Raw genomic sequence first — 26,736 nt, 5'->3', positions numbered from 1 at the left:
TCTATAGGTGTAAGCCACCCACTGAGCTGTATATTTATGAGACTGACTCTTTTTTCCCAAATGGTCCATTACTAAATAATAATGTTTTCTGATTTCTTACTTTTTTATTATGGTTAAAAAAACATGAAATATATGACCTTAACTATTTCTGTAAGTATAGGGTTCAATAGTTAAGTATATTTATATACTTATACATTCCCCAGAACCTGAATATCTTGTAAAACTTTAACTGTGTTTCATTGAGCAATTCTCCATTAACCTTCCTACCAGCCCTTGGCAACCCCCATTCTCCTTTCTATTTCTGTGAATTTGTGATCTGTCTTATTTTTATAGTGTGACTTTCTTTGTTCTTCTAGGGTGAATAACTGTGTGGGATTTTCTAATTACAAATTTTTCCTGCTGTTTTTGTTGTATTCCCTATTATATTGCCTTTTCGTGGCAACAACAGTTTTAGAATACTTTATAAAATTTTGGACGGTAAGTCTTTATTTCCTGTCTTAAAAAAATGTGTTAAAGACATTTTTAAGATATTATATTCCTAAAGAATTGCTTTAAGTGAATACCTTTATTTTCATTTTACTAGACTCTGAGATATTTACAGAACAGTCAGAGATAAAGGTTACATTTCCAGACATGTCTGTGTATAAATCAGAGTGTGTATTATACAAGTAGAGACAGCTTCATTTGGTGATCCAAATTGTTTGCCACACTAACAAAGATATACCAGTTTTTGAGTAAGTAATTACTTTTTTTGGCTGAATGATGCTTACTACAATTTTATAATAAAAGTGTTATCCTCAGCTCCTTTGAGAGCTTTTTTTTTAGGGGGTGGCATAATAGTCTAGTGGTCTGCCAGTTGAGCCATGTCTGTAGCCCAGTTTTTTTTATGGTTATTTGTCGATTTTCTTCTCTGGTTGACCTTGAACTGTAATTTTCCAAATCTCAGTTTCTTGAGTAGCTAGGATTACAGGTTTGAGCTATTGGCAGCCATCAGATTTTTCATCTCTAGATTTTTTTTAACATTTGTTTTTTTTTTTTTTGTCGGTCATGGGGCTTGAACTCTGGGCCTGGGCACTGTCCCTCAGCTCTTCAGCTCAAGCCCAGCGCTCTACCACTTGAGCTACAGCGCCACTTCCGGTTTTCTGGTGGTTCATTGGAGATAGGAGTCTCACGGTCTTTCCTGCCCGGGCTGGCTTTGAACCGCGATCCTCAGATCTCAGCCTCCTTAGTAGCTAGGATTACAGGCGTGAGCCACCAGCGCCCGGCTTTTTTTTAACATTTGTAAAAATGACAAATAACTAAAAGTTTGTTTGTTTTTGACAGACGAACTAGTTAATCTGTGGTTTGTGCCATACATTACCAAGGAATGCAGTATAGTTAAAAAGAAAAAAAACCTAAAGCAACTGTTTAAAAAATATGTTGTGACCTTTGAGATACGTTGTATTATTATTTTTTGTTGGGGTTGGGGCATTGTACTAGGATTTGAACTCAGAGTCTTATACTTTTTAGGCGAGGCAGGCACTCTGCCAGAAAGCTATGCCTCTAGCCCTTTTTTTACATTATTTTGAAGTAGGATCTTGTGCCCTGCCTCGGTGTACATGACCACACACAGTTTCTTCCATTTTGAAAGAGACTTGCAGATTTTCTGCCCAGTCTGGCCTTGAACCAGGATCCTTCTGATTTCAGCCTTCCAAGTAACTAGGAGTAATGAATTATTATGTGAAAGAAATTAGGTCCAAAAGAGTACATGTAGGTTAGGTGCAATGGCTCAGGTTTGTAATCTTGGTTACTCAGAGACTGAGAAGACTGTGGTTCCAGGCTGGCACTGGCAAAAAAGATAGCCAGACCTATCAACAAGATCATGGCTGTGGTGGTATACATCTGTCATTCTAGGTAGGAAACAGGATTAGAGTCCAGGTTCATTCCTGGGTGAGAAATGAGACCCTATCATAAAACTATGAATACAAAAAGAGGACTAGAAACATGATTTAGTGATAGGGTGCCTAACAAACACAGAGTCCTGAATTCATTCCGCAGTACTGCTCCCCACCTACCCCCCAGAATGAATACATACATTGTGCTACTATGTTTCTATAAGAAAATAACATAAAAGTGTATAATGTCTTCACTGGAAAAATTTATTTAAAAATTGTAATTTATTTAAAAATTGTAATTGTAAAAAAATTGTAATGTGTTTAAAAATTGTAATTACCTCTGGGAAGATCTAATAGAGAGACATGCTTTTAAAAATTACCTTTTGAACCGGGTTTTGGTGGCTCATATTTGTAATCCTAGCTATTCAGGGTGCTAAGATTTAAGATTACAGTTCAAAGCCAGCCCAGGCAGGAAAAGTCCATCAGACTCTTATCTCCAATTTATCACCTAAAAGCCAGAAGTGGAGCTGTAACTCAAGTGGTAGAATGCTATCTGTGAGTGAAAAGGCTTAGGGACCATGCTTAGGCCTTGAGTTCGAGTGTCAGTACCAGGACTAGCACAAACATATACACACTCACCCACACACAAAGGGTCTCTGATGGCCAAGCTAAGTATATGGGAGAAGGGTCAGAGTTAGTGTGGCTGAAAATTTCTAGCAGTAACATGGTCATAGCTACAGAAACAGGTGGTATGAAGTCAATTAAAAATCTGCTTGGGGGACTGCTAACTAGATAGCCAGAGAAATATTTATTTGCTAGCACATATTCTTTTTAGAAATAAATCTGTGTTTTCTTTTTGTTTGTTTTGGTAGTTTTATTTTTGCTTTATTTTGTTTTTGTGCCTGTCCTCGGGCTTGAATCCAGGGCCTGAGTGCTATCCCTGAGCTTTTTCTTGTTTGTTTCTTCGTGGTCCTGGATCTTGAACTTAGGGCCTGGGCTCTGTCCCTGAGCCTCTCTGTGCTCAAGGCTAGTGCTCTACCACGAGCCACAGTGCTTTTTCTGTGTAGTTTATTGAAGATAAAAGTCTTGGGCTGGGAAGGTGGCTCAGTGGTAGAGCGCTTGCCTTGCATGCATGAGGCCCTGGGTTCAATTCCTCAGCACTACATAAGCAAAAAGAAAAAAAGTCAGAAGTGGCGCGGTGGCTCAAGTGGTAGAGCGCTAGCCTTAAGCTGAAGAGCTGAGGGACAGTGCCCAGGCCCAGAGTTCAGGCCCCATGACCAGACCCCCCCACCCCCCCCCCCAAAAAAAAGTCTCACGTACTTTCTAGGCTAGCTTTGAACCGTGATCCTCAGATCTCAGCCTCCTGTGTAGCTAGGATTACAAGCATGAGCCACTGGCACCCAGCTTCCCTGAGCCTTTTCATTCAAGGTTACTGCTCTTCCACTTAAGCCACAGCTCCACTTTGGGCTTTTTTTTTTTTTTGCAGGAGGGGTAGTAATTGGATATAAGAGTCTCATAGGCTTTGCTGCCTGGACTAGCTTCAAACCATGATCTTTAGATCTCAGCCTTCTGAACAGTTAAAACTGGAAGTGTGAACCATCAGCTCCCAGTGTTTTGGGTTTTTTGTTTTTTGTTCTGTTCCTGGGGCTTGGACCCAGGACCTGGGCACTGTCCTTGAACTATTGTGCTCAAGACTATTGCTCTACCACTTGAGCTACAGCCCCACTTTTGGCTTCTTTTAGTGATTAATTGGAGATGATCTTCTCTCAGGTTTGTCTGCCTGAGCTGCCTTTGAACTATGATCCTCAGATCTCAGCCTCCTGAAAGCAAATCTGTTTTTAAAAAACAAATCTCTGCTTTTAAAACTGTGAGGATATCTGAAATCCACAGGAAGAGCTAAGTGGTCTGCTTTCTTATGGATTTTGTAAAAATGTTTTAGATGACCCTTAGAAAGTAATGTCTTAGTATTCCTCCACACATACAGGATTTATAAAACCACGTATTCAGGATAACTGTATAAAAATTGGTTTCTTACTATATTGTCTCTATTTACACAAGCTCTGCCGCAGGAAATCCACAGAGAATTGTCCAAAGGTAAAACATCATTGCCATGACATTCTCATAACCATTTCTATGACATTTTTAGTGAACGTGTGTAATAAAAACTTGCTTCACAACATGGTGAGGGAGCAGAATCACTTAATGTGTTTTAGTTATATAGTGGTTGCTCTGGGAGAAAAAAAATCTATGTTAGAATACCCTAATGCCTAACTGAGTAGTAGCTCAGGAGCCTGGAGAGTACAGAAAATAAAAAGAAAGCCCAACCACAAGGAAGAACACTGCTTCTTCTAACCTTCCTTTTAGTAAGTCATGCCGGGTAGCCTCTTGTTCTGAGAGAATAGGTGACTCATTTTAACAGCTAACACTGAAAGGCTTCCTCCTCCTCTTCCTATTAATAGATACTAATTTCTTCTAGGTTAAAACTTTGCTTCTGTTAAAATGCATGTAGCCATAAGAAGGAATGGCAGAGGAGCTGTTTTCATTCATTAACACCTGTGGTAGATTTATTTATCAAAATTGGCAATTACCTAAAAGGCTGTGTCTATAGAAAATGCAAAAAGGATGAACAAGGTAGGCTTAGCAGTTCAAGGCACGAATAGCTTTAAGGTGCTATGGCCATAGAGATGAGTGTACCAGGAGAGTAACATGTAAATATGTCACAACTCTGCTGCTCACAGCATGCAATGTGTCATGAAGCAAATGGGTTAGCATAGATGACAGCCAGAGCCCTGTGCATTCTGCATGTTGGAGAAAGCTTGACTATATACAGAAGTGTAGATGAATCCATTTTTTCATCATATGACAGAAACAAAATTTAAATTTTTAAGAGCCCTTTTTAAAAAAAAAAACTATTTCTGATTTCCTGTATAAACACTTCAATATACCAGTTCCTTGTTTTTGCAAATTGTTTCTTTGGGGATACATTTTTCTAATTTAGTGTATTTTTCTCATCTGTAGATTTTTGGTGAATTCATCTTTGGGCAGAACTAAGGAGTAAATAATACTGTAGAGGTTCAATATTCTCCAGGTTAACTCTTCTTTTTTCTCCCCTCAGAATGAGCTGGCAGATCCACATGTGAAATTCCATGTACTTTTCCTGTTCTTTGTGTCTGCAATGTTCTTCATCAGCATCCTCTCACTCTTCAGCTACCACTGCTGGCTAGTTGGAAAAAATAGGACAACAATAGGTAAGGAAGCTAGAAAAGCCAGGCACCTGTGGCTGACACCTATAATCCTAGCTACTCAGGAGGCTGAGATCTAAGGACCATGGGTTCAAAGCCAGTCTGGATAGGAAAATCCATGAAACTCTTATCTTCAGTTCACCACCAAAAAGCTAGAATTGAATTGGTAGACTGCTATCTGAGCAAAAACACTTTAGGGACAGTGCATCAGCCCTGAGTTCAAGCCTCTACCAGTGCACATGCACGTGTGCACGCGCGCAAACACACAAACAAATTACATTAAAAATAAATAGGCTTCACTACTATCCAATAACAGCACACTTAATTAGAAAATTAATCTCAACTATTTGAAATGAACTCAGGTATTTTGTAGTCTAGTTTGAAATCCACACTTAAGTTTATTCCATGGCCTTTTAATGGGTTTGCACACTTTGACAAACAGTTCACCACTTTGGTTACAGCCTCACCTCTTACACCATGGTCTGTGGCTGTTTCTCCACTGCTACAACCAGGGTTTTCTTCTATCACTTCTGCCCTTCTTTATAACTGTCACCTACCTACCATGAGGTCATTTTCTCATAATTTAATAAGTTTCCGTAGTCAAACAAGTGCCATTATTTCAAATGATAATTTCATTATTTCAAAAGAGCAAATCAGCCCCTTTGATTCTGGTGGCCACTCATTCCCATAACATATTGATCGACTTAGAACTCAGAGCCTCCGAAAATGATTTTTCTTTTGCTGGTGGGGCTTGTTTGCTCTCATGGCCTGGGTGCTGTTCCTGAGTTGTTGTTGTTGTTGTTGTTGTTTTTGCTCAAGGATAGCAACCTCCTAGGTTTTTTCCTTCTCTTCTGCTTTCATTTCTCATCCTGTCCATTCTAGAGCTTTTGATAGTTTTTGAATATCACCCGTAAATATTCTACCGCTAAATTTTCTCCCAGAATTCCTTACTTCCATTGAGATTGTTAAAACTACAGATTGAAGGTTCACTGTTCTGCTGTGAGTCATGGGGTACTGGTCCTCCTCCTCACCTGTTTCCTACAGCATAAAAGTAGATTTGCATCTTTTTCTCCATTCCTTACCTTCTGAGTCCTTCAGAGAAAAACTAAAAGAAGTCACAAGTAGGCTCTCATCTTTTTCTCTTTACATTGTTCTTTTTCTCCTGTTCCTGTTACCTTCACTCTTAACTTCTGATGAACAGTGTCCTTTAGGATTCATCTTAGAATTCTTCTATGTACCGTCCCGTCTCTTCTGAGATCTTTTCCTACAGTTTTCACTTTGCTTTCCTATGTTGTCAATCTCTTCTGAGGTCCTGGCTTCATCTTAACGTTAGCTTATAAGACATGCTGAGTGCATTCTGGTTCTAAAGGAACACATTTCCTGTATCTCTTTCTAGAACTCACTGTGTATCATTTGACAACTGATAGCAAGATACTGGTCTATATAATCTCTTTTTTGTTGTTCTTGGTCATGGGATTTTAAACTCGGGGCCTGGGAACTGTCCCTGATCTTTTTTTTTTTTTTTCTCTCTGTCTCTCAAAGCTAGGGTTCTACCACTTTGAACCACAGCACCACTTTCAGTTTTCTGGTGTCTAACTGGAGATGAGTCTCACAGCCTTATCCTGCTTGGGTTGGCTTCAAATCACGATCTTAGATCTCAGCCTCATGAGTAGGTAGGATTACAGGGGTTAGTCACCAGCACCAGTCACTAATCAAAATGTGTCACTTCCTCCACTACCAACACCAACAGCCCTAAGGCATACATAGGTGTCTTGAACCTGTTCGGGCAAACATAGGTCCTCAGATCTCTGTGCTCTCAGGGAACCACTTAGCCCATGTAATTTTACTAGAAAGTAGGTTCTTGGGTAGGAATGTCATAAAAATTTTTGTTTGGATCCCAAATACCTACTACTACCAGACACATAGGAAGTTCATAGTGAGTGAAGCTGAAAGAGTTAGAATATCTTTTTCTTTTTGTGTGCAGGGGGAGACACTACGAGGGTTTGAACTCAGAGACCTGTGTTTGCCAGCCAGCTGTGCTGGCTTTTTTTTTTTTTTTTTGCACTGGTTATTTAATAGGATCTTGCTTCCCATCTAAGTGAACCTAAGACCATAACACCTATTTTAGGCTTCCCATCCTATCTGGGATGACAGGAGCATACCACCACACTCACCTTCTGCCCATTGAGATGGAGTCTTATGGAATTTTCTACCTGAGCTGGCCTGGAATTACAATCCTCCCAATCTCAGCCTCCCAATATTTTAGGATGACAGGAGCGGCTGTTCCTAGCTTTCACTTAAGGAGTCTTTTGAACTTTTCTGCCTGGCCCATTTGCTGCTTCCCAAGTAGCTAGGATTATAGGCATGAGACACCAGCACCTGCCTAAAAAAGAATATCTTTAATAGAAAAACTGTGAGCCAGCTGGGCACCGGTGGCTCATACCTGTAATGCTAGCTACTCATGAGACTGAGATCTGAGGATCTTGGTTCAAAGCCAGCCTGGGAAGAAAGTCTGTGAGACTCTTATCTCCAATTAACCACTCAGAAAACCAGAAGTGGTGCTATGGCTCAAGTGGTAGAGCACTAGCCTTGAGCTGAAGAGCTGAGGGACAGTGCCCAGGCCCAGAGTTTAAGCCCTGGGACAGACTAAAAAAAAAAAAAAGTGAGCCAGTTACTCACATTTGTAATCCTAGCTACTCAGGAGTTTGAGATCTGAGGATCATGGTTGAAAGCCAGCCCAGGTGGTCTCCTTGAGACTCTTTTATCTCCAATAAACTACCAAACAAACAAAAAAAACAGCAGTGGAGCTGTGGCACAAATGGTAGAGCACTAGCCTTGAACAAAAAAAGCACAAGGGCAGAGATGGGAGAGAGGGAATGAGAGGGAAAGAGGAAGCAGCTTACTCTAAGCAAAAGGAAAGAGATGTGCATGTCACCTGATTTGGAAGAGATAGTTTATTGTCAAAGCTTATAGAATTCACAAACTTTATAGACCATGATAATGACAATTTGTCTTGTGAAGGTTAAAATGTGTTTGTGACTTTAAGTATCACTATCTCACAATACTGTGAAATTTATACAATCACTTAATCTCAATAAAAAATTATTTAAAATTTTTTTAAAAAAGCACAGAGACAGTACCTAGGCCCTGACTTCAAGCCCAGGACTGGCAAACAAAAAGAGAGAGAGGGAGAGAGAGAACCAAGTAATAATCGTTAAACATACTTTATTTGATTTTCAGTAATATTAAATAGTTATTTTGGTATGTTATTTTAGATGGTTGATAAGGTAAAAAATATACTTTTTCCCAAATTAGTTTCAGAAATCTGTTTTTTAAATAACATTTTTAGGGGCTGAGAATGTGGCTTAGTGGTAGAATGCTTGCCTAGCATGCATGAAGCCCTGGGTTTGATTCCCCAGTACCATATAAACAGAAAAAGCTGGAAGTGGCACTGTGGCTCAAGTGGTAGATCGCAAAACTTGAGCACAGAGATAGATGCTGAAGGACAGTGCCCAGGCCATGAGTTCAAGCTCCAGGACTGGCAAAAAAAAAAAAAATTGATACATAGTAATTGTGTGTATTTATTGGACACAGTGTGACATTTCAATATACTTACATACCCATGTGTCAGCTCTGAGTAATTGTTATATCTGCTACCACAGATGTCTTACCTTTTCTAGTTATTTTTGATTGTTGTAAAACTACTAGTCATTTTAAATTATATTCTAGCTTTTCATGTGAGAAATATAAGCGAGCAGCAAATTAATATTTTCCATCCTTTATTTTTGTTTTGGTTTTTGTTGGGTTTTTTTGGTTTGGGGCTTGAACTCTTGGTCTGGGTACAGTCCCTCAGCTCTTCAGCTCAAGGCTAGCGCTCTACCACTTGAGCCACAGCACGACTTCTGGTTTTCTGAGTGGTTAATTGGAGATAAGAGTCTCTTGGACTTTCTGCACTGGCTGGCTTTGAGCCTCGATTCTCAGATCTCAGCCTCATGAGTATCTAGGATTACAGGCGTGAGCTACCAGTGCCTGGCTTCCATCCTTTATTTTTAAATAGATTGTTTATGTATACCTACGTATATATATGCACGTGTGTGACTATATACGTATATGTATATATGTATATTCTTTTTTGTTGTTTTGAAACAGAATCATTCCGTTCACCTACATTTTCATATGGAACTGATGGAAATGGTTTCTCTCTTGGATATGGTAAAAATTGGAGACAAGTATTTGGTGATGAAAAGAAATATTGGCTACTTCCAGTATTTTCAAGGTAATTTTTAAAATGTAGGTCTAAGAAATGAATGGAATATGTGGTGGTTTCTATATTGGGCTAAATGTCTTAATATTCAGAGACAATGATAAATGTTTTGGGGTTTTTTTGCGGGGGTGGGGGAGGGGATGGAAGTACTGGTATTTGAACTTGGGGCCTCTCCCTTGCTAGGCCAGCACTCTACCATTTGAGCGATGCCCTGAACCCTTTTTACTTTATTTTTCAGATAAGAGCTCCCATTTTTTGCTTAGACTGGCCTGGACTGCACTCCTCTCTATGCCTCTGCATAGTTCTGATTACAGATGTACACCACAGTGCTTGCCCAGGCTGGCCTTGTGCCACCATTCTCCCAATCTCCACCTCCCAAGTAGCTGAGGTTACAGGTGAGAGCCACCACACCTGTAACAGTTCTGTGGGCCTTTCAAATGAAAATTCTGAGCATCATGAACGTATCTTTAGTGTTCCTTTTTAAAAATATTTTTTTAGATATGTTAAATGACAGTTTGGGCATATCATCATTGAGCAATCATCATAAAGATGATTCATAAAATATAATCCATTTAAAAATTTTTTTGTTTCGTTGGCAGTACCACGGCTTAAAATTGGGGCCTTGTGCATTCTTGGCTTGCTTGCTCAGCCGGCACTCTTAGCTCTTCAGCCATGCCTCCAGCCCAGCTTTTTTGCTGTTTTTTTTTTTTTTTTTTTGGGTCTGGTCGTGGGGCCTGAACTCTGGGCCTGGGCGCTGTCCCTCAGCTCTTCAGCTCAAGGTTAGCGCTCTACCACTTGAGCCACAGCACCACTTCCGGCTTTTTTCTTTTTGCTTATGTGGTGCTGAGGAATCGAACCCAGGGCCTCAGGCATGCAAGGCAAGCGCTCTACCACTGAGCCATCTTCTTGCTGGTTATTTTTTTGGACTTTGCTGTCCCAACTCGCCTCAAACCATGATCCTCCCTGATCTCAGCCTTCCTGAGTAGCTAGGATTACTGATATGAGCCACAGGTGGCCAGCTAAAAACTTTCTTTTGTTTCTGTCAATGAAAATTTGAAGTGAAAAAACATCACTAAAGTGTATGTCCTATTGATTGTAGCTTCAAAGAATCTATCAAGCTGGGTGCTGGTGGCTCACGCCTATAATCCTAGCTACTCAAGAGGCTGAGATCTGTGGATCATGGTTCAAAGCCAGCCCAGGCAGGAAAGTCCTGAGACTCTTATTTCCAATTAACCAGCAGAAAACCAGAAGTGGTGCTGTCACTCAAGGGGTAGGGTGCTCACCTTGAGCTGAAGAGCTCAGGGACAGTGCCCAGGCCCAGAGTTCAAGCCCCACAACCCACAAAAAAAAAAAAAAGAATTTATCATAGAAGAGTACACGGGGTTGGTAGAATGGTGCCTGCCTAGCAAGCACAAGGCCCCAAATTCAATCCCCAGTACTGCCTCTCCTCCACGAACATAAAAGAACTGTGTATCTTTTTTTTCTTACAGAGTAGTTAATACATAAAGGAATTTTAGCTCAGGTATAAAAGAATATGTTTCCTTTTATGCTTCAATTCCCAGCCATCTAAGGCTGTCTTATCTCAGTTATTTTAGAGAAAGAAAAAAATGTTTGAACGTGATGTGCCAGTCTTGGCAAAAAATTGTAGAGTTTTCCTTAATCTAATTGCCAACTTTTTGTCTAAAAAGGCCTCATTTGGCCCTCACTTTTGAAGGACTTTTTTGCTTGTTAAGATTCTAGACATTACTTCCCTATCTCTGGCTTATATTTTTTCCATGAGAAGTTTGTGGGCACACCTATTTTCATATGTAATGTGTCTTTTCTCAGCTGCTTTTAAAGCTTTCTGCTTATCATGACTTTCATGAAATTTGATTTTGTATTTGTGTGTGTAGTGTAGCAGCCCTACTGCCACAGCTCTACTTTTGGCAGGTAATTGGAGATAAGTCTCACAGACTTTTCCTGCTCCAGTTCACTTTAAACTCTTTTCTTTCTGGTAGTTTTGTTTTTCCTTAGCTGTGGATCACATTTTCTGCTACCTTCCATGTCAGTAACTTCTGACTGGATAATGGACATGTCTACTGCTACTTTGCTGAGTTGCCTAGATTTTATTGTCTACACTTAAAGAATTCATTCTTTGTTTGAACAGCTATGACTTACGCTCCAACGTGGTCTTTTTAGGTGGGTTTTAAGCTTTATTATATAGCATTTTTTTTTCCCTAGGGCTTAATTTAGTCATGTAGTTAAAAGTTCAGCTTTTCAAACTATCCTTTCAAATCTCTCCTTTCTGACTGTTGAAATTTAGGTGCCTCTCAGTGCAATGAGAACTCTAAATTTGTTCAACTTTCATTACCCAGCCATCCTTTTTTTCCTGATTCACCTGTATTATATGATCAAAATACAAGTACTGGGGCTGGGAATGTGGCTTAGTGGTAGAGTGCTTGCCATGATGCATGAAGCTCTGGGTTCAATTCCTCAGTACTATATAAACAGAAAAAGCCAGAAGTGGCACTGTGGCTCAAGTGGTAGAGTGCTAGCCTTGAGCAAAAGAAGCTCAGGGACGGTGCCTAGGCTCTGAGTTCAAGCCCCAGGACTGGCCAAAAAAAAAAAAAAACAATGACTGAATTGTATAGATTTCTTTTTTTTGGGGGGGGGGGGGAAGGGGAGGGGTCTGGTCGTGGGGCCTGAACTCTGGACCTGGGCGCTGTCCCTCAGCTCTTCAGTTCAAGGCTAGTGCTCTACCACCTGAGCCACAGCGCCACTTCCAGCTTTTTTCTTTTTGCTTATGTGGTGCTAAGGAAGTGAACCCAGGGCCTCATGCATGCAAGGCAAGCGCTCTACCACTGAGCCACCTTCCCAGCCCCTGCACTGTGTAGATTTCTATAATCATTTTCTCCTTCTCTTTCTTCCCTCCCACTTTCCTCTCTTCCCTCCCTCCCTTCCTTCTAAGACTTCTATAGCCTTTTCTCTGCCTGGCTTTCTCTTCCTACCTCCCTTCCCTCTCCCTTCTCCTCTCATCTCCCTTCTCCTCTCCTCTCCCTTCTCCTCTCCCTATCTCATGTTGAGTTTGTTCTACCATTGAACACTTTCCCAATACTTACTGACTAATCTTTCCTTTCTCCCTCCTTTCAGCCTTTTCTCCCTCCTCCCTTCCCTTTCTCCACTCCTCACCCCCCACCCCGTACTGGAGATTGAACTCAGGAGTTACACTTGTTAGACAGGTACTCTAGCACTTCAGCTACTTTACCAGACACTTTTTACATTGGTTATTTTTGAGATAGGGTCTTTGCTTTATGTCCAAGGCATCCTCGACGTCAATCTTCATTTTTGTGCTAGCCCACTGCGCTGGGATGACGGGAGCACACCAGAGTACCCAGCCATTGTGCTGCTTCTGTAGGTGGGATAAAAGGCATGCACCACTGTACCCCAACCATTGGTTGAGATATGGAGTCTCACAGTCTTCCCCTCACACCCCCCCTCCCCAGGCTGAACTCCAACCATGATCTCTTGATCTCCATCTCCCAAGTAGCTAGGATTACAGGCTTGAGCCTGCATATTTTCCTTTTCTCACTATATATAGTAGGTTCAAACCTCAAAGCTCCGTGTCTGAAACCTTACTTCATACAAACTGCTTGTCTTGGCTTGAATTGCCCTCTTGTAGCTGCGGTCCTGCCAAAAGGCTGGGAGCACTTGTTGTATTTCATTTTTTTCTCTCTGAGACCATTGTCCTCTGCTTCCTATTTTGAAGTCCATCATTTTTGTATACTGGGCTCTTTTTGACTATGATGACATGTCAAATTTATAGTTATTTAGTCTTGGTTAGAAGTGAAAGAAAGATACGCTTTGTCTTTTTTAAAGATTAGAAGTTTCTTTAGGACAGAGGTTCTCTTTTATTCATTGCTACATCCTTTGTTCTCAAAATATTTCTAAGAACATCATAGGCATTATGTAGCTGTTTGTGTCACAGTGTTGGAGAACCAAACCAACCTCGGGCCTTGTGTGTCCCAGGCAAGAACTGAACCATTAGATATTTTGTGTAGTTAATGTTGTAGAATGGATAAATAGGTAGAATTTGTATCTTATATTTCAATTTTAGCCTAAAAGATATCTTAAATGGTTGGGAAACAATAGATCAGTTATCAAGCCAGATGCTGGTGGCCTCACGCCTATAATCCTAGCTACTCAGGAAGCTTGAAATCCGATGATTGCAGTTGGAAGCCAGTCTAGACAGGAGAGTCCATGAAACTCTTATCTCTGACTAACCACTAAAAAGCTAGAAGTGGAACTGTGCCTCAAGTGGTAGAACAGTAACTTTGAGCAAAAAATATCCCAGGCACGAAAGAAAAGAAAGGAGAAAAGGTCAATTATCCAAATGATTGAATAGCTACATTTAAGGTACTAACTAGGCATCATGATCTTCATAAGCAAGAAAGACATTGTTTTAAATATATACATAAAGGACTAACATCTTCATTGGAGATATAAACAGTCTAAACTAGAAACCTAGGAATTATTCAGTTTGACCACTTTAATTAATTTATGTGATTCAAATAATTACTATTCTTCATTATGCAGTTTGGGTGATGGTTGCAGTTTTCCAACTCGCCTTGTAGGGATGGATCCAGAACAAGCTTCTGTTCCAAACCAAAGGTGTGTTTCTTGTCCTTAAGTTTTTCATTATTTATGGTAAAACAAACTGTATGTATGTGTTACACATACATGTCTTATGGATGTCTATACTTTCAGTAAGCTAGCCTATGTAGGGAAAGAGAAGTTCTGTTTAAGCTTTTTTGAATTGAGGGCTGATATGTGGTATGTGCTTAGGATAACCATATTTCTCTTTAGCACCCAAACACATTCCATCCATATTCAAAACATGGGATACTTGTGTCTCATCCCTGTACAGAGGCTGTGCTAATCTTCTCTGTGCCATTTGAATTTTAGTGTATGTGCTTCCCAAAGTGAGCACCAGATCACTTTGGGAAATCAGAAAGAGAGTACTGTGTTTAAAGCAAGTTAAATGTTATGTTACAATAGCCACATGCAGCTGGAAATGACAGCACACCAGGAAGGAAGTAAATATGCTACAGCCCCCTAGGATGTAAGATTTTTCCAGTTTTGATTATTGGCTTCTACCAAAGTTTTTTGTTTTGTTTTTTTCAGAGAATTTGAACAAACTCACTGGTTTGTTGTTGTTGGGTTTTTTGACTAGTACATTTAAATTTTTATCAATATATTTCAACTGCAGTAATGAGTATTCAAATTTTATTTTTTTCTTAATCATTTTCCATAATTTCATGGTGAGAAAATAGCTTTATAAACCCAATGAAAGAGTATATTTTAGGTAAAATTCTAAAGAAGCTAATTATTTTTTCTGTGAGTGAAACAGTTGAAGCACATTATAGCTACCAATTCCAAATCAACATATAAATGTTAGGATGTAGGTCTTAGATCTTTGAGTTCAAACATTTATTGTGCTTCTGAACAAGTCATTGAAACTGTCTGAGTCTCAGTTTCCACCTGCCTCCAAGGGTTACTGACAGGGTGGACACCAAGCACCTAGCCAGTGTTTAGCCCCTTATAGGTACCAGCAAATTCTAATTCCCCTCCCCTTTTCCCATCTCCATTCCCTCCCTTCCCTAGTTCTCTTAGTTAGAAAAATAAGTCTACGCTAAATCACTAAATCATTTTTTCCCCTTAGATCTAAACTGCAGAGGTAGAAAGCAGAAAACTTGGGAAATGACAGGTAATTTTTTTGTACTGGCCGCAGACATAGCTCTTCACCTGTCCTTGTACTACCTTATGGCTCCCGATTAACATGTTCAAACATTTCAGACTGGCCTCTGAAGCTTTTTTCTTAATCTCATTGGTTTCATTGGCAGTGTTACAGTACACAAGCCTGGGTGTAGAAAGCCAGGGGGGGTCTGGGCATATTTTCCTTTACAGATAGTACATTCAGAGCACTGTGGTCTCATGACTTGCCCTCACATATTTAGGAGAAAGATTACTAATTTGCTGCTTATTAATTTTTAAATGCCCTTCAGTGAACAGTAAACTGCTTAGTAAATTATTTGTTCTCTCTTTTCAGTATTGGCTCAAATCAACCTTTTCCTACCAAACCACTCAGTGAGTCAAAGAACCGTTTGTTGGACAGTGAATCTCAGTGGCCAGAAAATGGAGCTGAAGAAGGTGTCGCTAGAGCAGGTAACAACTGAAAATACTGCTTCGTTAGCTCAAATGAAAATCACCAGACTTAATAAATGTGGAAAAACAAAATGAAATTTTTGGTAAAACATCGTGTATCTGGGATGTTTGTGTGTAATGGTAGCTTCAGTGGGAAATAGGCAGAGGCAGACAGATGTAGTGGTTCTTTTGGCTTTAGGAGTATTTTAAACATTCTTTTGAGTTAGTATCTGTAGAGTCTTCATTAGGATGCTTTTTAGACTTCTTTTTTTTTTTTTTTTTTTTTTTTTTGGGTCCAGTCGTGGGGCCTGAACTCTGGGCCTGGGCGCTGTCCCTCAGCTCTTCAGCTCAAGGCTAGCGCTCTACCACTTGAGCCACAGCGCCACTTCCGGCTTTTTTCTTTTTGCTTATGTGGTGCTGAGGAATCAAACCCAGGGCTTCGAGCATACAAGGCAAGCGCTCTACCACTGAGCCACCTTCCCAGCCCGCTTTTTAGACTTCTTGTGTAAGACCACTGGGAACTTTTTTTTATGCACACACCTTAAAACTGTTATCTGTGGCTGGGAATGTGTCTAAGTGTTAGAGTGCTTGCCTAGCATGCATGAAGCACTGGGTTTGATTCCTCAGGGCATCTTAACAGAAAAAGCTGGAAGTGGCGCTGTGGCTCAAGTGGTAGAGTGCTACCCTTGAGCAAAAAAGAAGCTCAGGGACAATAACCAGGCCCTGAGTTCAAGCCCAGCACTGACCAAAAAGAAAATAAAAATAAACAAAAAACTTGTAATCTGAAAGCATTCTTACAAAACACTACAAATGATGGTATGAAAAAATAATCTTGAAATAACTCAAAAGTTCAACTGGACCATGTCCTCTTAAATTGGAAGGACAGTGGCATTTTTGAAATTTCAAATTTCCAGGGTAAACAACTTTTTAAAAATGTAGCAATCACATAAACCATTTATGACCTAGGTAAAAGCAAATTTTCTTGATACTTAACAGATCTTATACCAAGTAGGCAAGGATTTTGGCTGGATTTTTTGAAAAGCAGCTCATCCAGGGAAAGTTCATTTTTGGAATTCTTTTTATTATTGCCATTTCACAACAATCCTGTGTTTTAAGACCAGTGGATCTTTTCACAAGGATAAGCATGAAACCAAACATTTGACTCTTAACCACTCGCTACTCACTCCTGTGTCCTATACAAGGAAAAATGGTTGGTACCCAGAGCCTATTTAATGCTTTACATAATAGTTGTTTGATGTAATTAATTTTACCATTTATCCGGAAACTTAATACTTTTTTTTGTCATGTCATATATAATTATGTGCTTGCAGGGACAAATAACCATGTTACAGTGGCAATAGAAAATTGAGTACCACTTGTTCATAACTAACCATTTGATAATTTCAAGGTAAGACAGCATGAAGTTAACTTCTTTGAGCAAATGTAGTTTATTGGATATTTCTAATTTAAATGTTACAATTTCTTAACTTTTCAGTTATATCACATTGTAGGATATCATAAGTAGTATAGGAGAGACTGGAAGGTAACACATCTGGCAAAATCTGTTTTTTCGTACTATTTCTGGTAATTGTCAGTAAGTGCTGATTGGTAGATAGATGAAGAAACTAAAAGAGATAGTTAAGGACTGATGTAGACAACTAACCTTTTTATCTTATTAATTAAGGCAAAAAAAAATTAAGGCAAAATTATTGAAGAAACTAGATCCAAAGAAGAATGATTAAAGTCAAAAGCCCAAAACAAGATTTAAGTGATTCACTGATAATATTTAGTTTTGTGGAGTTACAGCACAAGTCACTGCCACAGGTCCATTCCTTCAAGGCAGGTGTAAGGTGCACACTTTTCCAAGGGGATCTGGAATCTCAAGGAAGCACGTGCCTCCTTGTTATCAGTTCACTGCCAGGTCTTCCAGAGTTCCTGTCCAGGCTAAGAGCCAGAGCCCAAGACTACAGAGTAGGTGATGGAAGTCTCATACTAGTCAGACAGATTGCAGTCTGAAGAGGAGCTGCAGGACTTGCATGTGTGACAACCATTGGGCCTACCCACACTACCCATGGCTGCAGCCAGGGACAGGTGCTCAGACCTGCCACATTGTTTCTTAAGTAAGCCAAATACTGGCTTCTGTATCTGGTTAAGAGTCTACAGTTCAGGTTTCTCTCACAGTTGCTGCAGGAACTTCTCCATTAGTATTATAAGTGGATGTGCGTTCTCAAGGAATGGCCAAGCTCTAACAGGCAGGGAGTACGGAAAGACACCTTCCCCTCTTTATCTTTCTGGATTGCTTCAAGGGAAGAAAGTCATATCCTTGTATTTATTGCTTATAAAACTGGTAGAATGGGCTGAGAATTCAGCTTAGTGGTAGAGTGCTTGCCTAGCATGCAGGAAGCACTGGGTGCTATTCCTCAGTACCACATAAACAGAAAAAGTCAGAAGTGGCACTGTGGCTCAAGTGGTAGAGCTTTAAGCAAAAGAAGCTCAGGGACATCGCCAGGCCCTGAGTTCAAGCCCCAGAACCGCAAAAAAACAAAAAAACAAACAAACAAAAAAAAAAACTGGGAGAATACTATTAGAATTTAAAGATTTGTTTCCTATTTTGTACTATTATTAGCACCTTTATATCTTAGCCTGTTAAACCATTTTATACTTTGAGAAATTTAAGAAAATAAAATTTTAACTAATAATTCAATTGTTTCTGTTTTTGTAGGTATATAAAAACATTGTGGACTAATACTTTCTATTTTATTTGCAAGAAAGTGACCAACAGAACGGAATAATGCAAGTATAACAGAAGATATATATTTTTTAATAAAAGGAAGCCTTTATGCAGTTTGCTGGATCCACAGAAGCACTACGGAGCAGAAAGATGCCTTAATTCAAGAGTTCACTTGTGCAACATTGACTCGCAGCTCAAAAGTGACTTACTTTTACTTTGGAAATAACATGTACCTGTCATGAGATGCTATGATATGAGCTGTTGTCACATATCAACATGGCATATGTATTTTCTTGATACCTGACTTAGAATACTAGAGTTCTTAGTAGCCATATAAATTGTCCTTCAAAAAACACAAGCTAAAAACTTAAGTACATCTAGGCCAGTTGGCAGCTGAAAGCAAATAATATCCTAATTACTCTTGCTTGTACTGTGTAAGGGAAAAGAAAATAACTGCTTTTTTAAATTGGGTGTTTGCTAATTTATAATTACTGTTTTATACTTTTCAACATTTTTAATACAGTTTTTTATTGTTGGCTATAAAAATAACACTCAGAAGGATTCAGATGTCTAAATGTGTTATCATTTAGAATATAGAACACACTAGTATAACTCATTGACCACTTAGTGAGAAGCATTAATACAACTGTGTACTATAGTATAGTGCTTGCCCAAGAAAAATACTTGGCAGTACATGAAATATTTTAGGTCCTTACAGCTGCTTGATAACTGTTTATTGACTTTTCAGGGGTATTTATATGGGCAGGGAAACAGGTATCTATACTATAGAAAGATTAGAAGTAACTAGAAGAGAAACAGAAAGATAGGCAGGATGCTATAACGTGCTTAAAAATATTTTAAATCTTAAAAGTATTTAGAATGAAACATGTTATTGAGTTAACTTCAGATTTCTTTTTTGATAATAACAAAATTACTGTGATACTTTTTACAGTATTCCTGTAACAGGTTAACTATTGATCATTGAAACTAGGGGGGCTAATCAACTTGTGAATAATAGAGTTCTCAGGAAGAAATTTAAAATCCTGAGTAGTCACTTAAAATTCCCAGTCTCAAGCCAAAATTCCTAAGAGCAAGCTCTGTCCCTTAAGTAGTACTTCATTTAAAATCTAGGCTCAGTGGCACCAGTGGGTATATTCTAGAGCATAGTACAGTGTGCTGTAAAGTATAATGTAAAAATATTACTCGTTTATACCGCTTAATCAAACACCGAAGCCCAAAATAATTGCTTCCCATAGTCTGGCAGAGATCTTACCAGCACCTATAGATAGGACAGGTTGATCTGAAAAGGATCACAGGGGAAAGAAGGTGCCTTCGAGGTGCTGGACCACATGGCTTCTAATATGCTGCAGTGCCCAGTTTTGTATTTAGGGAATACCTTCTATCCATTGATTGGGATGCTAAGGTTTCCTAATCCTCCATAAACCAGATAGTGGCTGCTCCAGTTTGCTTTGTTTTGGTTTGTTTTTTTTATTATTGTTTGCATTCTGCCTCTGGACTCTTGGCCTGCAGCAGTGAAGAGAGTTGTTTGGTCAGCTGTGCCCTTGTTGCTAAGTGCATCTGTTTTCTCTTGTAACACTACAGCAAAGTCCTTCATCTTCTGTACTCATGAGTGCCAGTTTAAGGGTGGCTTTGAGATAGCATCACTTCTTTAGTGATCTGCTGAGATAGAGCATCTTTTGATGACTGATAATCCTTGTGAGTTGTTAATCTTTCTCTTCAGAGCACTAGCAACTTTACACATTTGAGAGTTTTGCCTGAGTGAGGTATTCCTTACCTTTAAGCTGAAATACTTGGAGAAAGAGGAGATTTCATCCTGTAGGAGACAGTTTTCAATAGTTTAGGATTGTGTGATTTCTCAGCCTTCTCCTAGAAGCATGGCTGCATCATTAAACCCTTCTATAAAGCTTTTCATGGTGCTGTATGGAGTTATTTCAGAGAAGGTAGCAGTCTGTTTTAACTGGTTTATAAAAGCTGATCCAGTAGGCAAATGAATCCATTGCCCTCCAAATCAAACAGTTCATGGGAAATTTATGTTGAGTTCTTCCATTGCAAGCCATGTTGCTACTTCTTTGAAATCCAGAGTTAGATTCAGATCATTAGTGGGTGCAGGGACTTCCTGGGCTTGCTCATTGCAAACAGAGCATTGAACTTGTTGGTTCTCTGTTACATTGGGTTGTAGCTAGGCAGCCTTTACAATTGGCACTTAAGGCCCCTTCTCCATTGTGAAGTAACCTGTCCTCCTTGATTTAGCCTTTCAGTTCTATCATAACCTCATATTTTTGATTAAGGGTCACAGAAAGCATGCTCACAATGACTTGAGACTGCTCTTCCAGCAGCTGTAGACTTTGCTTTAGTGGTCCAGGCTATTGCCATACAGGAAGCAAAGTGCTTTGGGAAGAAAGCAAGGTCTGCCTCACTGATGGCACTTATCCTGGTGACATTGTGTTGGTGTCCCCTCAGTTTACAACCGAAAGGATTTGTTGGATTTCCACAATGCTAATATTCAATCTTACTGGGTGGAACTGGGAATGTGGCTTAGTGGTAGAGAGCTCGCCTAGCATGCACGAAGCCCGTGTTTGGATTTCTCAGTAGCACATAAACAGAAAAGGCCAGAAGTGGCACTATGGCTCAAGTGTTAAGAGTGCTAGCCTTGAGCAAAAGAAGCTCAGGGGCAGTGCCCAGGACTGGCCAAAAAAAAACTTATTAGGTAACTTTTCTCCCCTCTTTGGACCAAAAGACTGCATTAGCTTTGAAGACTTAGTTCGGAGTACTATAATATAGATTCTTCTACCTTTGTTTCAACACTTAATTTTAACAATCTTGATTCTGCAAAACTAGACTGAGAATTAAGAGAGATTACCAAAAACAACTTCAGTTTTGTGGTTTCCATTATTATAAGGGATTGGTAAATGCTTAAATCTACTTGATCACTTTCAGAAACATTCTGGTCCTTTTGTATTTGTACATGTAGATCAAAGGATTTGCATGCACCTGGCTGATGAGTAAGGAAGAAATTTCCCTTAAAACTATATTCAGGAATTTTTGTGGAATTATAATCTTTCTCAACTTTTCATTAGCTAGTTATCCTTACCTTAAATAGCATAGTAAAAACCTCTTCGGAATTTTTTTTTTGGTCAGGTCATGGGGCCTGAACTCTAGGCTTGGGCGCTGTCCCTCAGCTCTTCAGCTCAAGGCTAGCGCTCTACCACGTGAGCCACAGCACCACTTGCAGCTTTTTTCTTTTTGCTTATGTGGTGCTGAGGAATCAAACTCAGGGCCTCATGCATGCAAGGCAAGCGCTCTACCACTGAGCCACCTTCCCAGCCCCCTCTTCTGAATCTTTTAAAAGCTTTAATTACTTTAACCTAGAGCCAACATTTTTGCCATATTTAGCCTTTCCCCCATCCCAGTATTGGGCATTGACTCCAGTACTGAGTTATATCCCCAGCCCAGGCAGAAGTTATTTATACATATTAATGCCCATTCATTAAGGGCCTTCAAGTGGTATGGGAATCAGGGAAAGGCTGCCTCTTTGGTATTTCAACTGGTATTGAATAATGCTCAATTGTTTGAAGAGCCAAGGTCAACATGAAGCCTTGCCAAATTTTCTACTTACTTTTATCCTTCAAGCACTTGAACATTTGTGATGATGCTTAAGAAAATGAAGTAAAATTTCAGATTTTGCCGTTGCCATTAAACACAAACTAGATGAGATGTTTCACCTGGTTCAAGATTTACTTGACTATTCAGTATCTGAGGCCTCTAATCAGTATCATTATGCCAAACCAAAGAGCAGCTGCACTGTATTAATTAAAAATGAACATGTTTACAATATTTAGTTTCACCTTTTCATAAGGATGATTAAAAAAAAACTCTTTACATGTGTAGTGGCTCTGACAAATGTGTATGTCATCAATGAGCAAAACTGTAAAGTTAGGAGAAATCAAATATGCAATGTTTACTTGAATTTCATTCTGTTAGCAAATTTTGACTATGTTTACAGGAGTGTTTAAGATGATCCAGATATGTAAGATCTTCAGTTGTCTTTAAAGCAAATCCATATTAAGGGCTTAGTGTTAGGACCTGTGTATTTGGGAATTGAATAGACATTAACTTACAAATATGTTCCACTTACATTCTGTTCTATAAACTAGGACTTCTATCAATGGATAGGTATTTTTAATCTGTTAAAAAATTAATCCTATTTTTGCATTTTCAGCCAAACTGAAGACCATATCTAACAATACATTAGATACAGGTATTTAAATCTGAAAATCGTATGTTTCATATTACCTAAACTGTATTTTTCAATTTAACTTTAAAATATAGACTCAGAAAGGTCCATATTTTTCTAATGACTTCACGCTGTTAATTTGTCAGGTTGCATAAAGAAACAAGGGATTGTAATTTGTATTGAGAGTAAGAAAGCTGTTAAGTTTATTATATTTGTACATGATTGCAGATGCATCTATGCTTGTTTAAAAGATGGACACTATTTTAAAGTGATCTTTACTATGCTTTTATATAAACAAATTTGAAATACAGTTTACTTTAGTTATCTTTACTTACCAAATACCATAAGCCTTGTATTTATTTCTCATTTGTATAATTCTGGACCATGACTTAATATTGACTTTGCTTTTTTTGTTTATTTGTGGCCTAACCTACATTAACGTGTGTGCAGAACATTTTTACATATTTCCCCAAAAACCATAATTACTTTATTAATAAACAAATAAAGGTCTGATCTTGTTTTTTTTCAGTAATTTTGATGTTATAAAGGATTATTTCCAAATGAGACAATAATGATGTTGGTAAGCTTGGAAAGCTGGTAAAAGCATTGGTTGGTTAGAGGAAGATATTGACTAATAATGTGGGGAAATATTTCTCAGGTATAATTTTGATGTAATGAAATCGTACTTGGCTTAGTTTGGCTAAACGTTTAAAATTTTACTGAACATAATTTCATAATTAAGGAGCTGGAAACTGGTGGTTCGTGCCTATAATCCTAGCTACTCAGGAGGCTGAGATCTGAGGATAGTGAGACTCTTATCACTTAAGCACCATAAAAGCTGTGGCTAGCATCATGGAACTGTGGCTAAATTTGAGCAACAAGATCAGGGACAGTGCTCAGACCCTGAGTTCAAGCCCCAGGACTTGTACACGTACACACACACACGCACGCACACACACACACACACACACACACACACACACACACACGACTTTACAATCTTGAAATACCTTCAGGTCAGTATAGTACTAGATTTAATCTTGTAGATTCCTTTATGTCATATGTGTTCCTTTTCCTGTGCAAAGCCTGGGGAATAAACAAGGAGACTGAAGGTTGAGCTCTGATTGTCAGTTCTCAGAATAGTGAAATTCTAAGATACTTTCAAGAACCAACTGCAGCCCAAAGAGATGAAGAATCCCTTCCCCTCTTCAGAATACTATGTTGTGAGTAGGGGAAGCTATGAAGTGGCCAAAATGGTTGGACAATAGGGGAGTAGAATAAATGACAATTTTGTGACTTTGTTTTTGACCCCTCCAGGCCAGTTTCAGTGGCTTGCATCTGACAGGTTTCGAGTAATGTTTTATTTCATCACAGGCTGCTCTTCAGCTGAGGTTGTCTCCTTATATTTCTTGGTATGAAATGATTCGATTCTTTTCATCCATCCAGGATTTCTACACTGTGGTCCCAGCTTCTATCCTTAGAGTCCTCCCTTCGGGCCAAGTTCCCATCTTTAGATCAACGTACTTCTCTTACTACTTTCTTCATTTTGCCGCAAGCTACTTACACACATGAAATGTAAACTGTAATTTTTGCTTTTAGTGCTAGTACTGGGGCTTGAATTCAAAGCCTAAGTATGATCCCTTAGCTTTTTCACTCAAGACTGGCACTCTACCACTTGAGCTACACCTCTACTTCTCAGCTTTTGCTGGTTAACCAGAATTAAGTCTCACAGACTTGATCGCCTAAGCTAGCTTCAAATCATGACCCTCAGATTTCAGCCTCCTGAGTAGCTAAGATTATAGATAGGCCTGAGCCACCAATGCCCATCAATTTGTTATGTTATTGATCTTCCTACTGTGTACATGTATTAGCTTTCAAAGACAAACATAAGCCTTAGCTATTTCATATCTGTGAGGTATGCAGGATGCTGGACAACCTATATAATAGCATTTGGGGAAAACAAAGCTGCCTTTATGCTTTACATCTTGCACCAAGACAATTCCAGATGCCTGGCAGATACCTATTTTAAAATGAAAGCTTACCTGTAAGAAACTTGGGTAAGGAGTTTAAGTAGGATACTAAGAGTATTTCTAAATAGGTGTCATTTTGCTAGTCATAAAACAGTTCTGAGTATAGGAAAAGTTAAAAACAGCACAAGTATGACTGGGGGTGTAGCTCAGTGTAGAGTGCTTGCCTACCATGTGTAAGTGTGTAAGTCCCTGTATTCAATCCCCAGCACTAATCAATTCCTATCAAAAAATAATCATAGGAATCACCAGTGATATAAAAAGACCTAGCTTCATTAAAGAAATGCAAATGAAAGCAGCAATATGATTATTTTGGCCTAGGATAGTTGCTGAGATTATGGGCAAAAAATCACTTTTGATTGGAGTGTAAAATAAAATTTTACCTTCACTAAAAAATGCAATTTGAGTCAGGTACTGGCAGGTAACACCTGCAATCCTAGCTATTCAGAAGATATTCAGCCTGGGTGGGAAAGCCCAGGAGAGTCTTATCTCCTGTCAACCAACAAAATGCCAGAGGTGGAGATGTAGATCAAGAGGTAGAGTACCAGCCTTGAGCTAAGAAGCTAAGGTAGAGTGTCCAAGCCCTGAATTCAAGCCCCACTAATGACACACTAAAAGCAATTTGGCAATGTGTCATGACTAGTATACTAGCAACTTCACTTTCAGGAATGTGTAAGGAAATGGAGGCTAGTTTTCTGAGACGTGTGTGTTTTAATGATACTACAGTTTGAACTCAGACCTGGATGGACTCCATGAGACTCTTCCTTTCAATTAACCACCAAAACGTTGGAAGTGGAGCTGTGCTTCAAGTGGTAGAACACTGGCCTTGAGCAAAAAAGCTAGGATAACAAATAATATAACTGAAACCAGGCAGAGGCTCACACGTGTAATCCTAACTACTCAGGAAACTGAGATCTGATAATCGTGGTTTAAAGCCAGTGGGCAGGAAAGTTGGTGAGACTCATCTCCAATTAGCTACCCCTCACCTCACCCCCCCCCCCCCAAAAAAAAAGTGAACTGGAGCTGTGGCTTAAATTGTAGAGCTCTATCTAGCCTAGAGTAAAAAGGTTCAGCGCCCAAGCCCTGACTTCAAGCCCCAGGAATGGCTGGCTCAGAAACTTCTATTTAAATGTACTAACCACAGTTCAGAGGCAAAACTAATTTTGAGTGTAATGGGAGTGGGGCAGCCGTTTGAACCCAGGAGTTTGGAGATAGCCTGGGCAATACAAGAAGCCTCCATCTCAGAAAAAGAAAAAAAGCAAGGTTTTATATTGCTAAGACGCATGTTTTAAACACAAAGACAAAATAGTTTGAAAGTAAAGGGGTAGGAAACATCATGCAAGTCTATTAACTATAAGAACTGCCAGATACAAAGAATACTTAATAAAAGATCAGTTATTTCAGGAAAACATAACAAGGTATACAGGTCTACAAAGCTTCAAAATACAGAACACAATTAAAAAAAAAAAAATCAGCCGGGCCCCGGTGGCTCACGCCTGTAATCCTAGCTACTCAAGAGGCTGAGATCTGAGGATCACAGTTCAAAGTCCTTGAGACTCTATCTCCAATTAACAACCAGAAAACCGGAAGTGGGCTGTGGCTCAAGTGGTAGAGCAATCGCCTTGAGCTGAAGAGCTGAGGGACAGCGCCCTGGCCCAGAGTTCAAGACCCACAAACGACCCAAAAAAAAAAAAAATGAAAAGAGTGTGAGGCTAGTGTGGGCATCAAAGCACGAGACCCTCTTTACAAAGAAAGGCTGGGCCACAAGTGTCTCACTCTTGTATACCTCCAATTAACCAGTAAAAAACCCAAACTGGAGGCATAGCTCAAATGGCCAGCTATGAGCAAAAAGCCCTGGCTGGTACTGACAAAAAAGTGTGATAATCGGCGTGCCCCCCCACCCCCCGCTGAAGGGGCGGGACATCGCGAAGGGAGCCTCACCGAGAGGCTGTCCAGCAGCTGGAGGGGAAAGACCTGAGGAGTAGCCGGGAGAGGAGAGGAGAGCCACAGAGGAGAGCCACGGAGTGGGGAGGGAAACAGCAGGAGGGGAAAGCCTGCCGGAGTAGAGCAGAGCAGGCCTCGAGAAGCCATCTCGGACCCCTCAAGAGCTCTTTTGGGGCCTCCTCGAGAGGCTGGGACCAATTCTGCATGTCATTTGGGACC

At 39.6% G+C, this 26,736-nt stretch overlaps 1 protein-coding gene and 1 non-coding gene across 6 annotated transcripts in view; one reads left to right on the top strand and one right to left on the bottom strand.

The window, feature by feature from the left end:
• Zdhhc20 (zinc finger DHHC-type palmitoyltransferase 20) overlaps positions 1-18,852 on the top strand; it is a 55,678-nt gene extending 36,826 nt beyond the window's left edge. The window contains exons 7-13 of one of the 5 annotated variants that reach the window (XM_042685636.1): positions 357-477; positions 4,990-5,122; positions 9,266-9,392; positions 13,953-14,027; positions 15,466-15,581; positions 16,892-16,968; positions 18,329-18,852. In XM_042685636.1, coding sequence (XP_042541570.1) covers positions 357-477; positions 4,990-5,122; positions 9,266-9,392; positions 13,953-14,027; positions 15,466-15,581; positions 16,892-16,929 — 610 coding nt within the window. In that variant the 3' untranslated portion in view covers positions 16,930-16,968; positions 18,329-18,852. Of the gene's footprint in view, positions 1-356; positions 478-4,989; positions 5,123-9,265; positions 9,393-13,952; positions 14,028-15,078; positions 15,124-15,465; positions 15,582-16,891; positions 16,969-18,282 lie in introns of those variants that run through there. The other 4 variants (XM_042685640.1, XM_042685637.1, XM_042685638.1 and 1 more) reach the window with 4 other exon arrangements.
• On the bottom strand, positions 14,239-14,346 carry LOC122112947. The gene has a single exon (XR_006148324.1). It is a non-coding gene; the product is annotated as a U6 spliceosomal RNA (small nuclear RNA).
• Positions 18,853-26,736: the final 7,884 nt, after the last annotated feature.

The sequence above is a fragment of the Dipodomys spectabilis genome, unplaced genomic scaffold (assembly GCF_019054845.1).
Source record: "Dipodomys spectabilis isolate Male_0828 unplaced genomic scaffold, ASM1905484v1 ptg000095l, whole genome shotgun sequence".
NCBI classification, from domain to species: domain Eukaryota; kingdom Metazoa; phylum Chordata; class Mammalia; order Rodentia; family Heteromyidae; genus Dipodomys; species Dipodomys spectabilis.
Note: the sequence above shows the minus strand (reverse complement) of the source record. Positions and strands in the feature narration are given on the sequence as shown.